This window comes from Acinonyx jubatus, chromosome E2 (genome assembly GCF_027475565.1).
Source record: "Acinonyx jubatus isolate Ajub_Pintada_27869175 chromosome E2, VMU_Ajub_asm_v1.0, whole genome shotgun sequence".
NCBI classification, from domain to species: Eukaryota; Metazoa; Chordata; class Mammalia; order Carnivora; family Felidae; genus Acinonyx; species Acinonyx jubatus.
The window spans coordinates 1,191,120-1,210,069 of NC_069396.1; the positions used below are offsets into that span (position 1 = coordinate 1,191,120).

The window sequence follows — 18,950 nt, forward strand, 5'->3', positions numbered from 1 at the left end:
AGCGTGGCCTCGCCCCTATGCTCTCTCTGTGTGTCTCTGCATCTCTGTCTCGGTGAGTCTCTGGGCCTGGCTCCTCCTTGCGCCTTGCGAGCTCTCCAGGGATACAGTGTAGCCTGGGCTCCCCACCGCCGCCTTCCTTGGCTGTCACATTGTATCTGAGAGACGGGCCTGTGGAGGCAGAGGGGCTACTCTCCTGCAGGATATGCTGTAACGTACGGAGCGGAGCGTCTCCCGAGGGCGGATAGTTAGGTTCGGTCCAGTCTTTTGCAACCCGCCAGTCTGGCACGCAGGCATTCTGTTCCATGCGGGGGCACACCTGTCCCGCCAGTTCTGAGGCTTCCCCTTCTCCTCGGCGCTGCTGTTTCGGGAGCCAGCCGGGAGGGTCAGCGCTGGGAGCCAGGTCCCCGAAGCTGTGCGGGGGCTGTGGCCCTGCCCGCTCTGGGACACCCCCCCCCCCCCGCCATCCTCGGTGTTCTCCTCACCCCACCTCACACCCTGCTCTTGCGGAAGGGTCTTAAAGCCCCGAATCCTAAGCCTTAGGAGGACTTACTGTAAAGGAGTAAACTTATTTCCCCTTGCATTTAAACCCTTTATACAAACGAGGTTCCACTGACCCAACATACGAAACTGTGGGCTCCCACTGAAGCCCTGGGGTGGGGGTGGGGGCACGCTGGTCTTTCTACCCACGCATAGATTTCAAACCCACTGGTTTAAAGGGTTCCTTAGAGGGGCGCCTGGGTGACTCAGCCGGTGAAGCATCCGACTTCAGCTCAGGTCACGATCTCACGGTTCGTGGGTTCGAGCCCCGCGTCGGGCTCTGTGCTTAGAACCCTCTCGTGCCAGAGTAGAGAACCCTCAGATTATTGACCTCACTGCCCTTATTTTACTCTTGCGGGCAGAGCCCGGAGAAAGGCAGTGGTGGGCCAGGACTCACACGAGGCTGGGGCGCCTGCCCTCTGTGCTGCTACTTTCTGACACGTGGACACTTCACTAGAAGGTGGCACACTGGGGCAGGAATCCTCCCCGAGAAGGTGGGGGGAGCTCGGAGGTTGGGGCTGTGGCCGTGGATGTGGAGACCATCCCTTCCACTGATGGAGGACATGAGTGTCCTCAGCGTGGAGCCCCGCCCCCATCTGCCCCCGTGATCTCCCCAAGCGCTGGCCAGGCTGAGGAAAGGGCGAGGGAAGGCGTCACCCGCCCTTTTATTCTGCCCATTTCTCACTGCTGTCCACTTGCCCTCCCGTCCCCCGTCCACGACCCGGTGTAGGATGCCCGTGTGGGCTAGCCTTTTGGTCATCTCTATTGATCTCGATGCCTGCTCAGAGACCTTGGCCACACCCCCCATCATGGGGTGAGCCGAGGGGGCCAGATTCTGGCTGCCCTTGAAGGTGGCTCCAGCTGTCTCCACTAGAGGCTGGGACTAGCCAGCATCTGCAGGCGGGGACTGGGACTCCCAAAGAGCTGGGCCCTATATCCCAAACCTCCCCAGCCTCCTTGGGGCTCTGGCCTTGGGGAGGAACCCCAGGGCTCCAAATCTCACAGGGTTCTAGAAAAAGGCCAGGGTCAGACGCGAAGCCAGCAGGAATCAGGGCAGAAACAAGCGGGCAGAAGCGAGGCGGGGGACAAAACCAGGCAGCGATAAACAGCGGCCTTCCCAAAGTTGGGCTCCCTGGCTTTGGCAGAGTCGGAGCAGGCCAGTGCTGGCTGCAGGCTGTCTGGCTCCCGACCACACGCACGGGTCCCGCTCCCGCCGCCCAGTCTGGGACTCAGGACCCGGGTCCAGCCACACTCATGTGGGCCCTTCTCCGCTCTCCTTTCCGAGCTCACCTCAGCGGCGGCAAAGGCCAAACTGAGGTGGCCTGGCCGACGTGCCCCGCACGCCCTGGACTCAGACCTGGCTTCTCCACCCGCGGGGACCGCGGGACCAGGCGGCCGTCCCTGCGCCTTAGCACAGCGACCCGGTGGCGGCCCCGAGCCACCCCGCGGTCCCCAGGGGGCGCTGCGCGCTCCCGTCCCCGGGAGCAAAGCGAAAGTCGCTCCGGCCACGCGGGGCCCGCTGGCGCGTGGGGCGCCGCCCGGGGAGCCGCGCGCTGGGGGGCCCTTTCCCCCGCGCACCACCCCCCCCCCCGCCCCGAGAGGCGGCGCCGCGGCTCTCGGGGCGCGGGCTCTTCCCGGGGCGCCTGCCCACGGGGGCGTCCGGGCCGCAGGGCTGGCGCGGCGCGCGGGCCGTCGGGGAAGCGCGGGGGCGGGCACGCCGCGGAGGGCGGGCGGCGGGCGGGGGCCGAGCTTATAAAGGCCCGGGGCGGGGAGGGAGCGCGCTGCCAAGCCGCCGTCCGGCCCTGCTCGGCCTCCGCCCGCCGCCGCCGAGAGCCGCGCGCTGCGCTCCTCCGCGGGGCAGGGCTGGCACCGGAGCGGGCGCCGCGGGCCGCGGGCCGAGGACGCGGAGGAGGCGGAGGAGGCGGCGCTCGGGTCGCCCCCCCGGGGGTCCTGGCCGCGGCGCGCGGCACGTGCGCCTCCCCGCCCTGCGCGCCATGTCCCCCTAGCGCCGCGGCGGCGGAGCGACCACCCCCGGCCGGCCCCGCGGGCCCCCCGGGCATGGGGCGGCACGTGCTCGGCCCGGTCCTGTACTGGCTGCTGCTGCCCTTCGCGCTCCTGGCCGGTGAGTGCGCGCGGGGCGCGGGGGCTCCGGGCCGGACGAGGGCGCCGCGGGCCCGCTCCCCATTCCCGGCGCGGACGCCCAGCGAGGAGATTCCCCGGGACGCGCGGCCCGCGGCGCCCGCATTCCAGACGCATGAGAGCGCCGGGGAGGGAGGGCGGCGGCGGGGTGGCGGGGGGGTGGTGGCACCCGGGAGCCGGGGGGGGGGGTGGGGTGGAGGGGAGGTGGCACCGGGGGGTCGGGGTAGGGGTGTGGGGGGGAGGTGGCACCGGGCGCCCGGGGTCGGCGGGTGGGGGCGGAGGTGGCGCCCGGGGGAGCCGGCCGGCGAGCGCGCGGGGGGCGGCTGGTGCCACCGCCGCGACGTGGGGAAGTTCCGGGCACCGGGGCGAGGGCGTGCTCACGAGGGAGGGCCGCAGCGCTGAGGAGGGGGCACCGATCTCTTTCCCTGTTTCGCGTTAAAAAAAACCAAAAAAAAAAAAAAAACCAAAAAAAAAAACAAAAAACGCGCAAACTTGCATCACGACTTCCTGACCAATCTGGGAGAAGGCGGGCTTCCTGCCTGGAGCTGTTTAATCTGGAGCCTCCCGGAGCCCAGCTAACCTCCCGACGGTTCCCATCGCTCAGATCGGCTCCCTTTCCCCTTCCCCGCCCCACCCCCGCGGCCTGGGGCAGGCCTCTGCTTTGGGAACGATAGTTGTTAAGTTTCTCCCTGCCCTTCCGGGCGCCCTGGCTTACTCTCCAGGGTCTGTCTAGGGCCGGAGGGGGAACACCCCCCAGAAGGCTCCGGCCTTAGTATTAGAGCTGAGGGTCCCCCACCCTGGCGTCCGTGTCCCTTCCGGAAAGGTCACGGGGTTCTTGGTGCCCCTAAGGCCCCCCCTGCCTTCTCTGTGCCCAGGGCAGAGTGCCCAGGAACTCATTCCACCCTTCACTGGCCCGAGGCTCCTCCACATGAGGCCATCTTCACGGGTGTGAGCTGGAAAGCAGTCTGATTAAATTCGTTCTCGGAAACATGGAATGATGTGCATTGTGAAAGTCTGTCTGTTGGGTGGAAATCTGTCCGACCGTGGTGGGTGGGGTGTTTTGATTCTGAAAGTCCTTCCAGGGCCTCTTAAATCGCTCCAGGTAGGCCCCTGCCAACTTTTGTTCTAGGTAGGGGTGCGGATCCCCCGGGGCCGGGAATGTGCAGGAACTAGAGCCCAGCCGCCTGCACTGCACTCAGGCTCCCAAACAGACCGTGTTTTGATTTGTCGCAGAGGGAGACCGTGAAACAGGGGAATTTTGAGGACAGGAATCAATGGAAACCATTGAGGTCGGAGAGGAGAGCTTGAGTCAGCCCTGTGTGGACAGGGCAGCTCGGGGTCTGCTCAGGGGAGAGTTCAGGGTCACCTGGCCTATACACCATACTGGCTGGCTTTCCTCCTCTTGCCTCTGGAAAGCCAGACGCACAAACAAACAGACCAGACCTAGCTAGAAGGGGTGAGGGGTGGTGGGGGGACAGGTAAGCTTCTCCGAGGGCGGGTTTATCTCTGATCGCCCTGCAGCACACCTGTGTCGTCCTCCGTCTGGCCTTGCCAGCTGGGAAAGGAACCCGTTAGGCCTGGGGGGGGGGGCACTGTGGAGGTGGGGCCCCTTCCTGAAGGACACACCTCCCCCCAGCTGGCGAGCTTTCTGGTGCACGATGGCAGACTGGTCCGGGAATGGGCCACAGAGTAAATATTTTCACATCATGAACTCTTCTGATATTTTTTCCACCCATTGAAACCTGTAAAAACCATTCCTGGGAGCCCGATTTCGGCCCACGGGCCAGAACCTGCTGGCCTGATAGTCAGGGCTCCTGGGTTGCCTGGCTCCTGGCTGTTCCCCGTGTGGGTGCTGGATGCTGGCTGTGGCTCAGGGTTCCCACCTGGGCCGTACTGGAGTCACCTGGGGAGCTTGTCAACTACTGATGGTGAATTCACGGTGCCCTTTTCTCAGTTGCAAATGAAGTCTACTTAAGAAAAAAACCCCTGACGCCCAAGCCGTGCCCCACGCCGATTCTGTGCCTGGGTGTAGGGCTTGGGCCTCAGCATTTTTTCTTGAGCTCTGGGGGAGGGTGTTGTGGAACCGACTGAGAGCTCTGCGGATGATACCTGAGACTCTGGAGGCTGGTCTCCTGTCCTGGGCGTGGGCAGCTCCCCGGGGACCCTCCTGCTGTCCCTCTGATGGCAAGACCGGCTGCCATTGGCTCTGCTGCTTTTCTGTGTGCCTCCTCGTCCTCTGCCAGGCTTTGGCTGGAAATGGTTGGTTCCGCGGTGTTCTGGAAGTGTGTGTGTGCGGATGCCGGGTGAGGCGTTTGGATGTTGGTCACGTGTGCCCCGTGCCGGCTCGGGCAACGGCCACAGTGAGGGCTCGGGCCGTGCTGGGGTGCCCCTCCGTTACCCCACGCCACTCCCTGGACAGCCTGACTCTGCCCCTGCACCATGGCAGACGCTCCCTGGCTCTCAGCTCCTCTGCTGGCCCTGAAGCCCTGGGGGTGGGGGGGGAGGGAGGTCCTAGAGCTGGAAGCTTCTAGAGAGATGTCCGGGCAGGACATTTTGTGATTCCCGTAGGATAGGCCACGCCTCCTGGCCCGGTCCTACCGGGGCAGCCAGAAACACACTTGGCTGTCTGCAGGGAAGGTGGCTACACCATGGTAACTCTTCACCAACTACGGGAAACCCACGTGGCGCGGCAGCCTGGCCTTGCCTGTCGGCCTCCCCCTGCACCCGGCGTCACCTGCACCACCCGGTCCCTGAGAAGCCTTGCCGTTCAGAATGGGGACACTTCCTTCTTCTCACCGTCACTGTCCCGACACTCTCGTGACCAGGCAGGCAGGGACAGGGGTGGATTCGCAGTGAGTCATTGTGCCCAGAACCAGAACCTGGGGCCGTCCCGCTCCCAGGCCCGTGCTCCCTGCGGGTCCCGCTAGGGAGGGAAGCACCCGGAGCCGGGTGGCCGCGGAGCTGGGGTGGCCCTGGGAAGACTGAGTGAGTCAGCAGGATGGAGGAGGCTGGGTGACAGGACCCCGGGTGTGTGTGCGCACACGTGTTGGGGGAGCTGGCCAGGGGTCACCTGCGCTCGTCCCACTGGCGGCGGGATGCGGAGAGCCCCCCGCCGGCCAGGAAGGGTCCTGCAGAGGAAGTGTGTGCGCTGGGGGTGGGAGGAGTCCCCGGTCTCAGATCCCGGCCCCAGGGCTGCTTCCTGGGCGGTGTCTGCTCTTCTGACCCAGCACTAAATTTGCTTCTGGGGCTCGGAAGATGGAGGGGAGGAAGAGTGGGCCTTGGGGACTCTGCCCTGATGGGCCCTGGGGGCTCCGAGCGCAGCTGCGGGGGACTGCCCTCCGTGGTGCGGTGCTGACACAGGGCCAGCCCACCAGAGGGCCGTAGACACCCCTGCTGCCGCAGCCATCTTCGGGGCCCGGCGTGAGCTTCCTCTTACAGGCAGCCACCCTTGACCACTCTGGGCCTCAGGAGTCTCCTCTGACTTAGCAGTCAGCAGAACGCCGCGTTTTTCTTTGCTGCCTGTTTTATTTATTTATTTTTAAAATGTTTCTAATGTTTAGTTATTTTTGAGACAGAGGCAGAGCATGAATGGGGGAGGGTCACAGAGAGAGGGAGACACAGAATGCAAAGCAGGCTCCAGGCTCCGAGCTGTCAGCACAGAGCCCGACGCGGGGCCTGAACCCACGGACCGTGAGATCATGGCCTGAGCCGGAGTCGGCCGCTTAACCGCCCGAGCCAGCCAGGCGCCCCTCTTTGCTACCTGTTTTAGAGATTCGTAGGCGTTACTTACGTAGGGTTCTTCCGTAACAGAGACCTTTCTCCTTCTGGTTCCCAGGGCACTTTCGTGCCTCGGGCCGCACACGCCCGCTGTGCAGACCCGCAGAATGTCTGCCTCCTGCTCCTGGAGGGGAGCAGCCGAGTGGCTGGAGCCTCCGGGAGAGGTGGGGCGGGGCGGGACCAGCTTCTCTCCCCTGAGCTCTGTCCCTACCCTCACCTTTGCACTTCTCTGAGTTTTGGGTGGTTTCCGGATGAGGAACCTCAGGGTTGGGGAGCCTGATTTACTCACCTGAGGTCACGCAGGTCGGATGAAGCTTCTTCTGTCCTGGCCTGATGTTACCTGCCTGCAGGGGAACCAGGACGGAAAGTCTCTGGGACCAGGAGGGGAGGCCTGGCTGACTTGGCTGGGGCCGGGTGGGGCGGGGGGTGGGGGGTATGTCCTGCTCTGAACTTGCCAGGCCCTCACCACTCTCTGGGCCTCAGTTTCCTCGCCTGTAAACCGGCTAATAAAAGTTGAAAGGCGGCACCCAGGTCTCTGATCTCGGTGGTGTCTAGGAGCAGGGGCGGGGCAGGCCTCCCACACGGTCCTGGTGGGCCGGAGCCCCAGAGCGCTTTTCCAGATGTGCGGCTCGCAGGCTGAGTGCTGGCGGTCAGCGGCCAGGTCGGGTGTCCGGGGAGCTGGGTGGGAGGGGCCACCGCCACGAGGGTCCCGTGCGCTCCAGGCTGCCGGCCAGCCACAGGCGGTTCCCCGGGGAGGGGGCAGTGTGGTGTCCTGGGCGGGCTGAGGGAGGGACGGAGGCTGTCTGCAGCCTGGCCCCCGGCCACCGCGCACGACGCCCACCCGCGCAGATTCCGGAGTCTTTCCCAAATTCATTCAAACTTTCCCTCATCCAGCTCTCGTGGGACAGAACTCTGGGCAGGAGCCTAAGTTCTGTTTTGGGGCCAGTGGTGGGTGTGTGTGTGTGTGGGGGGGGGTTTCGTTCTTCTCCCTTTCTGACCAGGCTTGCTTTCCTTGGCTGTGAAGGTCACCTGGGGCCCCCCCAGCGCCTGGCACTCTGGTCCGTAAGTGCCTTTGCTGGCTTTGTTCCTGTGGTGCCGGGCTGATCACAGATGGGGGGGAAACGCAGTGCAGCGGAACCCCCAAATAACACCTGTAAGACGCACCCCCCAGCAACGCGGCACAGAGCCAAGGCTGGGCTGGGGGGCTGAGCACCTGCTGGGGAGAGAAGTTGGCGGCCAGGCTGGGGAGGGGGCACCTGTCTGGAAGGAGCTGAGCCGCGGCCTGGAGGACGGGGGTGCAGGGGGCGGGGGGGGGGCGTCTTTTCTAGGCTCTAATCCCTTGATGGCAGCTGGTAGGAGGTGGGGGTGGAAACTGCGGAGTGCACGGTTGAGGTGGAGCCTCCCCGTTTTGATTTCCTGCTTCGTTTTCATGACACAAGTAATAGATGAATGCTTTCCGTGAAACAGTGAAATTTCAGTCAGATGAGGGAAAGTGCCCTTGGCCTCTGAGCCTGGGAAGCCACCAGGCAATGTGCTGTCTGCTCTCGTCCAAGCAGGAGTAGATCCGCCGCGGGGGCCGCGCAGCACTGTGACTCAGTCTCCCCTTCTGTCCTTCCCCGTCAGGGAGTCCCTCAGTTACTGTGGCCCCTGCTCTGGGAGTCCGGGCTGCTCCCAGGTCTCCGGGACCACATCGGTGCTGTCCTCAGGTGTGAGGACGGAGGAGGGGATGGGGACCCAGGGGTTTCTCTTCGTCCCCCGACAGATGAGGCCGAGGCCAGCCGCCCTGCGCCGTGGGGCAGCGCCCGGGCCAGCCCAGCCCGGCCCCTGGGTGACGCCAGGCCAGCCTCAGGCCGACGTGCGTGGCCTCCTGCCTCCGTGCAGCCGTCTCGCGGGGACTCTGCTGAGGGGGGTGGGTCGATTTTTCTGGTGTGTTTTAATAACATAATTATAGGGAGTATTTTTAGGTTCCCTCTAACGGGCTAGCTGTTTACCAGGCTCGACCTGCACACTGTGTTTCTCCCCGAGTATATATAGCCAGGCCACTGCTCCTTCCTCGGGCTCAGGCTAAAGAGGGACCAGGCCGCCTCAGCCACCTCCTGTGGTTTCCTCTGCCAGCAGAGCGGCGGCTGAGATGGCCCTAGAGCCAGCTGGCTCCGCAGGAGGGACAGGGGCCTCGTGGACGGCGGAGGGGGGGGGGGGCTGTGGCTGGGTGAGGGGCACGGTCCTCAGACGGCTCCCCGTGCAGCTGTGTCCCGGCAGCATCTGGGGGGTGTCAGCTGGCCGGTCCCTCCCCCAGCTTGGGAAAGAGCAGAGCTGCTGCAGGGGGGTGGGTACAGAGGGGCAGGGCAGGGGAGGGCCAGGCGGGGGGTCCCCAGTGGCCCCTGAGGAGGAGTCTTGATCTGTCATCCGCTGGAATCAGCAGGGCCTGTGACTGTCAGCTGAGCCCAGGGTCCAGTCCTGCCTCTGTGAGGACGTTTCCACCCCCGCCCCGCTCATTGATTTCTGTTCATGGTTGAAACAGCGTCTAAAGCAACACCTCACCGGGCGCCTGGGGGGCTCAGTTGGTTGAGTGTCCGACTCTTGATTGCAGCTCAGGTCAGGATCTCACAGTTTGTGGGTTTGAGCCCCATCCCTGCTTGGGATTCTCTCTCTCTCGCTCCCTCTGCCCCCTCCCCTGCTCTCCCTCTTTCAAAATAAATAAAGGAACGAGAAAGAATTCATCATTGTAACACCCTTAAAGAGGGTTTTAAGGGGAAACCACATGGTCCATCCCGGGGCCCCACCGAGCTGGTCTCTGTCTCTCTCTGCTCTCCTTTCCTGCGTGCGGTGGCGGGGGGGGGGGGGGGGGTGGGGCACAGCTCCCACTGGCACCTCCCGAGGGCCAGGCTGTGGACCGAGGCAGGTCTGTCTCCCTTGGATGGGGGTGGGGGGGTCTTCTCACACTCCCCAAAGGAGCACGTTGCCCAGGCTGGCCACGGTCACCCGTGCTGAGGTGCTGGGCTCCTCCAGTCTAGGTGCAGCTGGGACGTGGCCTACAAGCCGCCCTCACGGGTGCAGACGTCGCGGCCAGCAGCCCTGCCCCCTCCTGAACTGCCCCCTGGGCTACAGACCTTGTTCCTTGGCCCTGACCCTGAGGCTGTGTGGCCGCCCCTCCCGCTGACCGGTCACTTGGGCACGGACCTCTGTGTCATCTCTCCGACTTCGGTGTTCACTCGTGACATGGGGCCCTGGGGGTGCCGCCGTGGAGGGAGAGTGGCTGTTGGCACAGGTCGGCCCGCCCTGGAGCCGCGACCCTCGGGCCCATGCCTTCGGCCTGTTAGTGCATCACACGTGTCTCCCCTGTTCCTGGGGCTGATCTCGCCCCAGGCCCTGCCCGTCCTTTCCTTTTGCCCCCACGTGCCTGTGGCTGCCCTTCCCCAGGGACTTGGTCACTGCCACCATCTTTCAGTCTTTCACTCGGCAAGTATGTTTGGAGAGCCTGCTCCGTGGCCGGCTTTGCGGGTCCAGACGAGGCCCCAGCGGAAGACGGTCCTTGGTCCACGACTGTGTTTTTCACTGAGGCGTCATGTGACCGAGGACGCGAGCTTAAGGGTCCGTCTGGTGCGTTTGACAGTTGAATACGGGTCACGTGAGCGCCCCCCCACCAAGCTGGTGCTTGTGCCAGAGGCACTTGGCGGTCACCCCCCACGACTGACCTCTGCCCCCCAGGTTACTTCTGCTTGCCTTTGGGGCTCACGTCTGCGGGACCGCCTGCGCTGTGCGAGTGCAGCCCGGCACCGGTCATTGCTTCCGTCCGCTGGTCCTCGATGTGGACGCCCCCCACCCCACCGTCTTTCTGCTCCGGGTGGGTTACGTTCGCTCGTGCACACGGACGTGGGATTGCGGGGCACGGGGCGGTGGGTGCCTCCGGGAAGCCACCGCCGTCCCGGCGTTTCGTGGTGCCCGCTCCCGGGCCGGGCGCCCTCGCCAGCACGTGCTGACCTCGGGCTGTCCCTGCTTCGAGGGCGTGACGTGGGTCCCGTGGCTTTGGACCGCGCCGCCCTGACGCGAAACGGTGCCCCTCACCTTTGAGGTCTCCGTTTGTGACGTGCGTCTGACAGTCACCTGCTTGAAAACGCTGGGTGGCGGGTCTGTCTTTTACGCTTGACTTGCAGCTGTTCTTTGCGGGCCTGGATTCTAAGGTCTTGGTCGGTTTCCCTGCCTCCGGTTGCCGACTCTAATCATGCCCCTGACGAGGTCTGTCGAAGAGCCGGCGTTTGTAATTCCAAGCCCTGGTAGCTCGTGCCGTGCTCTGTTTATGTGGTCAGCTTCCCACCTCCGTCATGCGTGCTGTGGCCGCGGCCTGGGCGCCGGCCACGTGGCGGGCTTCTCGGCGTGTCCTGACCCGTGTCCTGACTCGTCTCCCGCTGCTCCCCGTGCACCTCCTGCTGTGCTCGCCCCTCGCGTGCCCAAGCCTCCCCCGGGGCCCCCGTGCCCGTCTCCAGGGGCCGCCTGCCGTGGCCGGGCCTCTCGCGCTGCCCTGGCCGGCCTGTTGTGAAAGTGACGGACGGTGAACGTGACTGTCCGGGCCTGCCGGCCCGTGTTCCCAGGATGCAGCGGACGCCTGCGGGCATCTTCTCCCGACCGACTCCCCCCCAGGACGATCTCCCTGGCCTCACGGGTCGAGTCCGGGACAGGGCAGGAAGGCTCAGGGCCGTAAGTGTCGCACACAGCATGCCCTGTTTGGTCCTCCCGGGGCCCCGTGAGGTCCTCGCGCGTCTTCCCCGCAGACCGGCCACCCGGGAGTCCCTGCGGCCCCATGTCCTGGATCGACACGGTCCTGCGGGCAGACCTCACCAGCCCAGGGTGAGATGGTCAGGATGGTTAGGGGCAGGGGCTCGGGGTGGGGGGTGGGGGTGCCCTGTGGGCCCAGGACTGGCACCAGACGGGGTCCTCGGGACCGAACAGTTTCTTTCTTCGGCTGCGGGCCCTTGTTGCTCTGACCTCGGCAAGGACCCTCCTGCTCCAGGTCCCTTCCTGGCCGTGGACAGTGTGACCTCCCGTGGACAGAATGACTCCAGCCAGCACGGGAACAACGTGCAGGAGCCTCGTCTGGCCGGGGGCTGGCTCCACGCAGAATCCTGGACATTGGGGGCGGGGGGGGAGGGGGGGCGGTGAGCCACGGATCCCGTGTCTCTGTGTCCTGTGCCTGAGGAAGCTGGGGGGACGCTAGGCCTTCCTCTTCCCTGCCCATCGGTCCTGCCCTCCGAGGCTGTGGGTGGAGACACTAAGGGGTAGGGGCTGTCCTCAGGCCTTCCAGAGTGAGGCCGCACGGGGAGGGGTCCGCACTCCATTCACCAGACCCCTGCCACGCACTCCCCCCTCCCCGTCTCCCCCGAAATGGCCGGGCAGAGCGCTTGCCACATGGCTCCCTGCTCTCCGCTGTCAGAGGGCATGTTATCCACTCGGTCTGTACCCCTAGGTTCCCTGTGTGTCGAGCAAGGGACAAGGATTGGAAGCAGAGTCACGTGCATGTGCCAGAGGGGACACGCCCCTCTGAAGGCTCGCTCTGAGTGGAGACCCCGGCCCCCCAAGCGGACGGCGTGGAGATTGCTGTCTCCAGAGGAGGCCCGAGAAGCTTCTGGGCCAGGCCGGCTGCACCATGTTCTCCAGCCTGGGGGACACCCCAGGCGTCGCGAGGGTCAGGAGCCACTGAGTCTCCCTTTGTGTCTCCAGGCGGTGTTGCCGGCACGTGGCAAGGCCCCGAGGTAGGGCTGAGTCACCCTAGTGCAGGATTTTTTACCTCGGTCCCTGGGGTTCGTTGCCACCCGCCTCGAAGCATGGAGAGGTGGGCACAAGGTCAACGGGCCGCAGGCAGAGTAGAATCAGGACGGAGGAACAGTGAGGAAGGGTCTCTACGGAGGGGGCGGTCGAAGGTGAGAGCCGGGACTGTAGGCGGGGGCCTTGACCTACAGGGTTCTGGTCGCCCCCCTCCCCTCGTTCCTTCTCGGGTCCCACCCCCATTGGCTCGATGGCCCGGATGCTGGGTTGTCCTCTCCCGTTGGCTCGATTCCATCGGGCGAGGGGCGGTCTGTGGCCACATCGTTCCCTGTGGGTCACACGTTTTATGTCCACTCCTTGTGTCTAGTCGGGTCTTTTGTCAGATTCCCGAGGGGACCTGAGGGGACTACGTGCCGTCTGTCACATTCTTAAGAGGAACCCTACCCCCGAGGGGGTTTGCTGTGGTCAGACGCTCCCAGCAGTGTTCCAAGGTCTGCGTTTTTCGCCTCTCCCTCTCTGCCTGTTTTGTTTGGTCCTCTCTCTCCCTGTCACACTAGTGGCCGTGCGGGGACTGGGCCTCCCACTGGGACGACCCCGGGCAGCACCTGTTTGTACTTGCTCCTGGCACTTACTTCTGTGAATCTGTGTCCTGCCTCCCCCCTGCTCTGTGTGCGGATGGAGAGTGGAGGGCCCCCTGGGGCTGCCTTGGGACCTCAGCTGCCCTCTGCCGGTCCTGAACACTGTCCCTGGGGCACCCCCAGGTACAGCCGTGCTGGGGTTCAGGTCGAGTGTGTGTGTCCCGCAGCAAGAGTCCTCAGAACCAGTGGTTTAGGGGCGCCCGGGGTGCTCAGTCGGTGAAGCGTCCGACTCTTGATTGCGGCTCAGGTTGGGGTCTCACGGCTTGTGGGATTGAGCCCCGCCTCGGGCTCTGTGCTGACAGCGTGGAGCCTGCTCGGGATTCTCTCTCCCCTCTTCCTCTCTCTGCCCGTCCCCCACTCGTGTGCGCACATGCTGTCTCCTGTCTCAAAAATAAATATTAAGAAAGCCCCACTGGTTCATGAGGCCACACGTAGGTGCCTGTGGAATGGAGACCGTGGGAGGGGAAATGCCCGGCGAAGCTTCTCTGTGCTGGCTCCGTCAGACCCCAAATCTGGCCCTGCTGCTGCGCGCCCTGGGACACGTCCCACAGCGTCTCTGAGCCTCGAGCTCCTCGCCTTGAGAAGCAGAGCAGACCTACCTGGTGTGTTGCAGGGAGGCCTTGTGGGGCTGCCCTGCCCTCCGGGGGCCTCCCTGTGCCCCAGTCGTAAGGTCAGCACCTGCCCGGCTCGGCCGGTGGCCCTTGGGGTGACTCACTGGGCGACGTGGGCCCCGGGACCTCGTTGAGCTGGCCGCCCCTCCCGAGCCCTCGCTGCCCCGGCACGGGTGGGACGGGGCCTCTGAACCGCAGCTCCCTGAGCGGCCCACGCCCCCCCACGTCCCGCGGGCCGTCCAGGGTGCAGCAGCGGGGGCCGAGCGCTCTGGCGAGGGACCTTTTCCCTGCAGCCCTGCAGGGCGCCTGTGCTCTCACCAGGGAGGAATGTGGGGCAGCTCGGGGACGTCCCGAAGCCGAGGCGGTGGCTGCTGGGGCTGCTGTCCCCTTGGGTGGGGACAGTGGAACCTGCTGGTCTGGCCGAGTCACGGGCTGGTGGGTGCTCCCCCAGGACAGCAGCGGGGACACCTTGCGGCTGACTTCGTGGGCCGCCGGCAGGAGGGTCCTTCCCAGCTCGGGACGCGTCCCGGCCCGGTCCGGGCAGTTGCATCTCCGTCCCCGCGTGGAGCCCGTGCTGGGGGGCGGGGCGCCCATCCTGACAGTTCCTCCTCTGTCCCCTCAGAGCGCTGGCGGCCGGGGAGTTTTCTGGTGCCTTCCCAGAAGGAGGCTCCCTGGCCCCGGACGCTGGGGACCGGCACCAGCCTCGGCTGGAGCCCCGGGGCAGAGGGCCGGGCCCCCTGAGGCAGCTGCCCGCTCTGAGGGTGCGGTTCCAGAGTGGTGATGGACGAGCGAGACGGCGGTGCCCTGCGTGGCCGCCGTGAACCCCAAGCCCCCCCGTCCGCACAGACCCTCCGAGGCGTCAGCCAAAGAATCAGCCTGAAAGAGGATGAGCAGACTCCCGGTCCCACAGCTGGAAGCGATGGGAGCGGGAGGTCGGCTCTGGGGCCCTGTGACCGGTCGGAGGGGCGCGGCGTGGGGCTGGCGTCAGGGCCCAGAGGACAGGTGTCAGGCTGGTCCCTGTGAGGGTGGAAATGTGTGCGCTTGGCTGGCGGTGGGAGCGGGGAGGGGCCCGGCCAGAGGAGATCATGTCTGCTTGTGAGCGGGGATGTCCTCGGCCTTGGGGACCTCCCCACGTGGTCCCCTCCCTGGATGAGGCGGGAAGAGTAGGTTTCCGCGGGCCTGCCGGGTGCCCAGTGAGTGCGAGAGGAGCCGGCAGGCCCGCCCGGCCCCGTCTCGGGCTTCCCTGGGCCACCCGCTCGCTGGGCCTCCGAGGGGCAGTTGGGGGAGGCCCTCGGGGACGCACGTCCCTTCTGTGTGTGAGTGGGAACTCTGCGGCAGCCTGGGGTCGGGGCCGGCCCATGCCCTGTAGACATCTGCCTTCAGGCCCCCTGGAGCCAGCATAGCCCAGAGGTTCAGCCCTGACCCTGAGGAGCTGGAGGGGCCTGGAAGGGCGGTCAGGTCGCTGTGGTGGGCAGCGGGAAGTAAGGCCCGGTCCCGGTTTTCACGGCTTCGGGCAGGTGGCCGAGTCTCCCGTCAGTGTCCGGCTGGAGCCCGGGCCCCGGGTGGGCGTCAGCAGGCACACGTCGTGTGAACGCAGCAGACGGTGCTAGTGAAGGGCCGGCCGCTTTACACCGGGCGTCATGCAGGGCAGCCTCTCGTGGGCGGGGTTGGTGTCCCCCTCGAGCAGGTGCGGACACTGAGGCTCAGGAGTCACATGGGCACAGACCTAGAGCCAGGCTCCGGCCAAGGCTGTGGGGACTCCAAAGCCTCGGGCCCGAAGCCATCGGGCTGCCAGGTCGGGAGGTCCCCGAAGGCTGTGGCATCTCTGGTACTTTCTGACCTGCGCGTCGTGGGCGGGAGCCCCACGGTGACATCTGTCTGCCCCAGGCAGCCTTCCTGCGACAGAGTCCGGCCAAGACGGGGTGGGGGTGGGGGGGCGGGAGCCGGCCTGCTTCTTTCTCACTGCCAGGAAGGACCCGCCGTCCCCGGCCTCCCCCGGGGCGGGGGTATCTGACCCTCGGGTGTGGCGCTGGCAGAGGGCGGCCGTGCCCACCGCGCGGGGCCACGGGAGCCCTCCCGCCTTGCGGGCGCCCCTTCGCCGCGGCCTCTCGGGACCCCCTTGCATGGCCGCTGCTTGCTGCGCCGTTCGGAATTAGATTAGTTTCCATAAAAACAGGATGCCGTGGGTGAGCCGGCAGCGTGTCCCTCTTTTTCCAGGAACTGAACATATAGCTTCAGCCAGGCCTGCCCCGTCCCCACCCGCTGTGTCCCCCAGGGCATGGGGAGCTGCGCCATCTGCTCTCAAAGTGGCCACTTAATCGTTTCTCCTCTCGTCTGGGGAGTGTACTCCGTCACCGGGAGCCGGTGCTGACCGCCGTCCGAGGCTGGCGGGGCGGTGACACTGACCGGCCCCGGGCCCTGCCCCACGACCACACGGAACTTCAGGCCTCAGTCTGGGGGCCCGTTGAACTGAGGCAGGGGTGGGGGGGAGCCGGGCCGGGGCTGAGGGCACGGCCGTCTCGCGTGCGGCGGGGGAGCCGGGCCCTGATGGGCGGTCTGCAGCTAGGCCAGGAGGGCCCGGTCCCGCCTGGTGCTGTCACTCACTGTCTGAGGGGCCTTGGCTTGTGACTTCCCTCCCCCGTGAGCGGGCCGCAGTGGGGCCTCCCTCCACCAAGGGCTTGTGCGGGGAGGCCAGCCCTGCCTCGGCCGAGCTGCTGGCACACACCGTGCTTGGCGCTTGGCGGGGATCTGGCGTACGGATGGGGGAGGGGCAGGGGGTTCCAGGGACGCCCGTTGCTTCCCCCGGGGCCTCTGGCATCTGGCCCCTCGGGAGCTCGGGCCCCCCCCCCCCCTCGGCCAGTGTGCTTTTGTTCTCTCCAGCCCCAGATGGCTGCAGGAATGTCCCCTTGGAACTGACCCCGATGGGATTCTGGAGCTCCAAAGTGGCTCTTTCTGGAAGGATATCCTGAATCCCAAGCGTGTTTTTGCTGGCGGAGGGAGAGGATCGCAGGGAAATGAGCCACGGGCCCCGTACTCTGCGCCGCCCACCCTGTGGACCCCGCGCTGGCGGGAGGCACGGAACTTGGGCGCTTCTCTGCGGACACACCTCACAATGCAGGCGACTCAAGGGAGTGTTTGCGGCCCGGGTTCCGGCCGGGGAGAGCCCCACTGCTCGCGTCCTGTGCCTGGACGCTCGGGGCAGTGGGGGCTGGGTCCCTGCTCCGGAGGCTGGCTTCCTGGGGGTGGGGCCGGGCCGGTTGTTATGAGCGGACCGTGTTGATTTTTCCCTCGGTCATTTCACGAGCTTGTTGAATTTCCAGAGAGCTCCTGGGGCCCCGGCACCCTGTCCTCCCAAGCCTGCGGCCACCTGGGCCCGGACTGCAGAGACAGGTGTTGACCGTCAGTGCCAGGTGGGTCCGTCAGAGGAACGGGAACCAGTGGGACGCAGACGGATGCGACATCCCGCAGGAGCACCGATGTGCCCGCGCGCAGACACGCGAGAGAGGAACACGTTTGCTCCGGGAACTGGCTGGCGCGGCCGTGGGGCACGCGGCCGGCTGGAAATTCAGGCAAGAGAGGAAGTGGCAATCCCCAGTCCGCATTCCACAGGGCAGCCCTGGAGAACGCCTTCTTTCCCAGGGGCCTGCTCTGTGCTCTTACGGCTTTCATCCGGTTGGCTCCGGTTGGCTCCCGGAGGGTCACGGGCTGCTCTTAGGGTTCGCGGGTTTCAACGTGAATCCTCGGAAGGCAAACCTTCCCCGCAGCTTGGCCAGGCTGAGGCGGAAACCACCACACGCCTGGCCCCCAAGGCCCGGTCCCAACCCTCCCGACCGGGCACTCGACCACACAGGTGTGCTGCTTTGCGCATGGCGCGTGTGTGTCTCGTCACATCGCCAGGCGCCCTGACAGCAGGCACAGTCCCTGACCTCCCTGCCTGATCCAGGGAGCAGATAACATATCAGGGTCGCCTCGGGACTGGCACTCGCTCACTAGGGTGGTGCCTTCTGGAGACAGGCCCTCAGCTGGGCGGGCGTCGGCTGGGCAGAAAGGTGGTCATGGCACAAATGCCTGTCGGTGCCCCATTTCACAAAGGGGACACCGGGGGACAGAGCGGAGGGGGTGGAGCCAGGACCTGACATGGTCCCCTGCTGAAGTACACAGACGTGATGACAGCCCCCTTCCTCAGCCTCCGGTGCTGCCCCCCCAAGTTCCCTCAGCCCCGGGGAGGGCCGGGCTCCAAAGGGCCTGCGTCCCCCGCCTCTCACCTGGCCAGCCACCCCGCCCCCCACCCCTGCCTGCCAACAGGAGGTGGCCAGAAGGCATTCCTCTCTCCTGCCGGGAAGGGCCCCCCCAGCAGGGCCAACCGGACTCTGCGGCCGTGTGTGCAAGCCACGCCGGACAGGCTGAGACTCGGGGTGCCGTGGGCTGGCTGAGTCACGGGGTGGGGCTCTGAGTCAGTGCCCCAACCCTGGGTCCTGGGCCCAGAGCTGGGAAGGAGATGCGGGTACCTGGTCTGCCCAGGGTGGACCCCCACATCTGGAAAGGCTGGCGTGGCCTCCGGAAGGTGGTAAGCCGCCCAGAGACTCCTCTGAAGCCTGGGCTGTCCGTGGGCCTGGCTGCGGCAGCCGTCCGTGCAGTGGATGCCGTCCTGGGGTTTGTGGGGAGAAGGCACTCGCAGGAGAGCGGCTGGAGGCCAGAGGATAAGGGACCCCCGCATGCAGGGAGCAGAAGGTCATTGTCCTTGAAGGGTGCTCCCAGGTCACGCTGTGAGGTTGGGTGCTGCCTCAGAAGACAGGATGGCCTCTGGGTTGTGATGCAGTCACATTCCTGGGTTGGAGGAAGGACACCCTGGGTCCTTCAGTTCACCAGGCAGTTTCTGGAGCGCGGGCCTTGGGTCTGTGGGGCGCGTCCCAGTCCCCAGAGACTCCGATCCAGCACCGACCGCGGGGCCCGGCCCCTCGTGACCTGGCGAGCTTGAGAACCTGCGCTGGGACCCCTACCTTAAGGACCCCCACTCTCTAGATGGGTTATGCTAAATGTTGGCCCGACGAGGACCTGACAGGAAAACACGGCCGCCTTGGTTGGGGCTGTGGGAGGACGTGGTCTCCTGGGGTGCTATGCTGCCCTCCTCTGGGTCTTCTGTGAGCGTGGTCACCTCAGGGCCTTTGCACTGGATCATCCTGTGTGGGATCTCCGGGCCTGGGTCCCCCCTGCCCCCAAGGGGAGGGCTTCCTGGAGGCCAGTCCCAGCAGCCCCTCCCTGCTGGCTCCCACGAGACTTGTTCTCATTGACTCATTCATTGTTCCTTTGTGTCCACCATCGTCCCCAGGAGACTGGGCCCCTGGAGGCGGCGCTCTGGCTCCTGTGCCCTCTGCACGTCACTGGGCTCATGACAGCCTGACACACGATGGGCCGGGTCGAGTGTGTTTATTATTTGGGGTCTGTGGCGGGTGTGGACCCTTGCCGCCCTGTCTCCTGGAGCTCCATG

At 65.8% G+C, this 18,950-nt stretch overlaps 1 protein-coding gene across 1 annotated transcript in view; it reads left to right on the forward strand.

The window, feature by feature from the left end:
* The first annotated feature begins 1,967 nt into the window (after positions 1-1,967).
* The window catches only part of PIEZO1 (piezo type mechanosensitive ion channel component 1), a 54,333-nt gene continuing 37,350 nt past the window's right edge, over positions 1,968-18,950 (forward strand). The window contains exon 1 of the mRNA XM_027075801.2: positions 1,968-2,659. Coding sequence (XP_026931602.2) covers positions 2,596-2,659 — 64 coding nt within the window. The 5' untranslated portion in view covers positions 1,968-2,595. The remainder of the gene's footprint in view (positions 2,660-18,950) is intronic.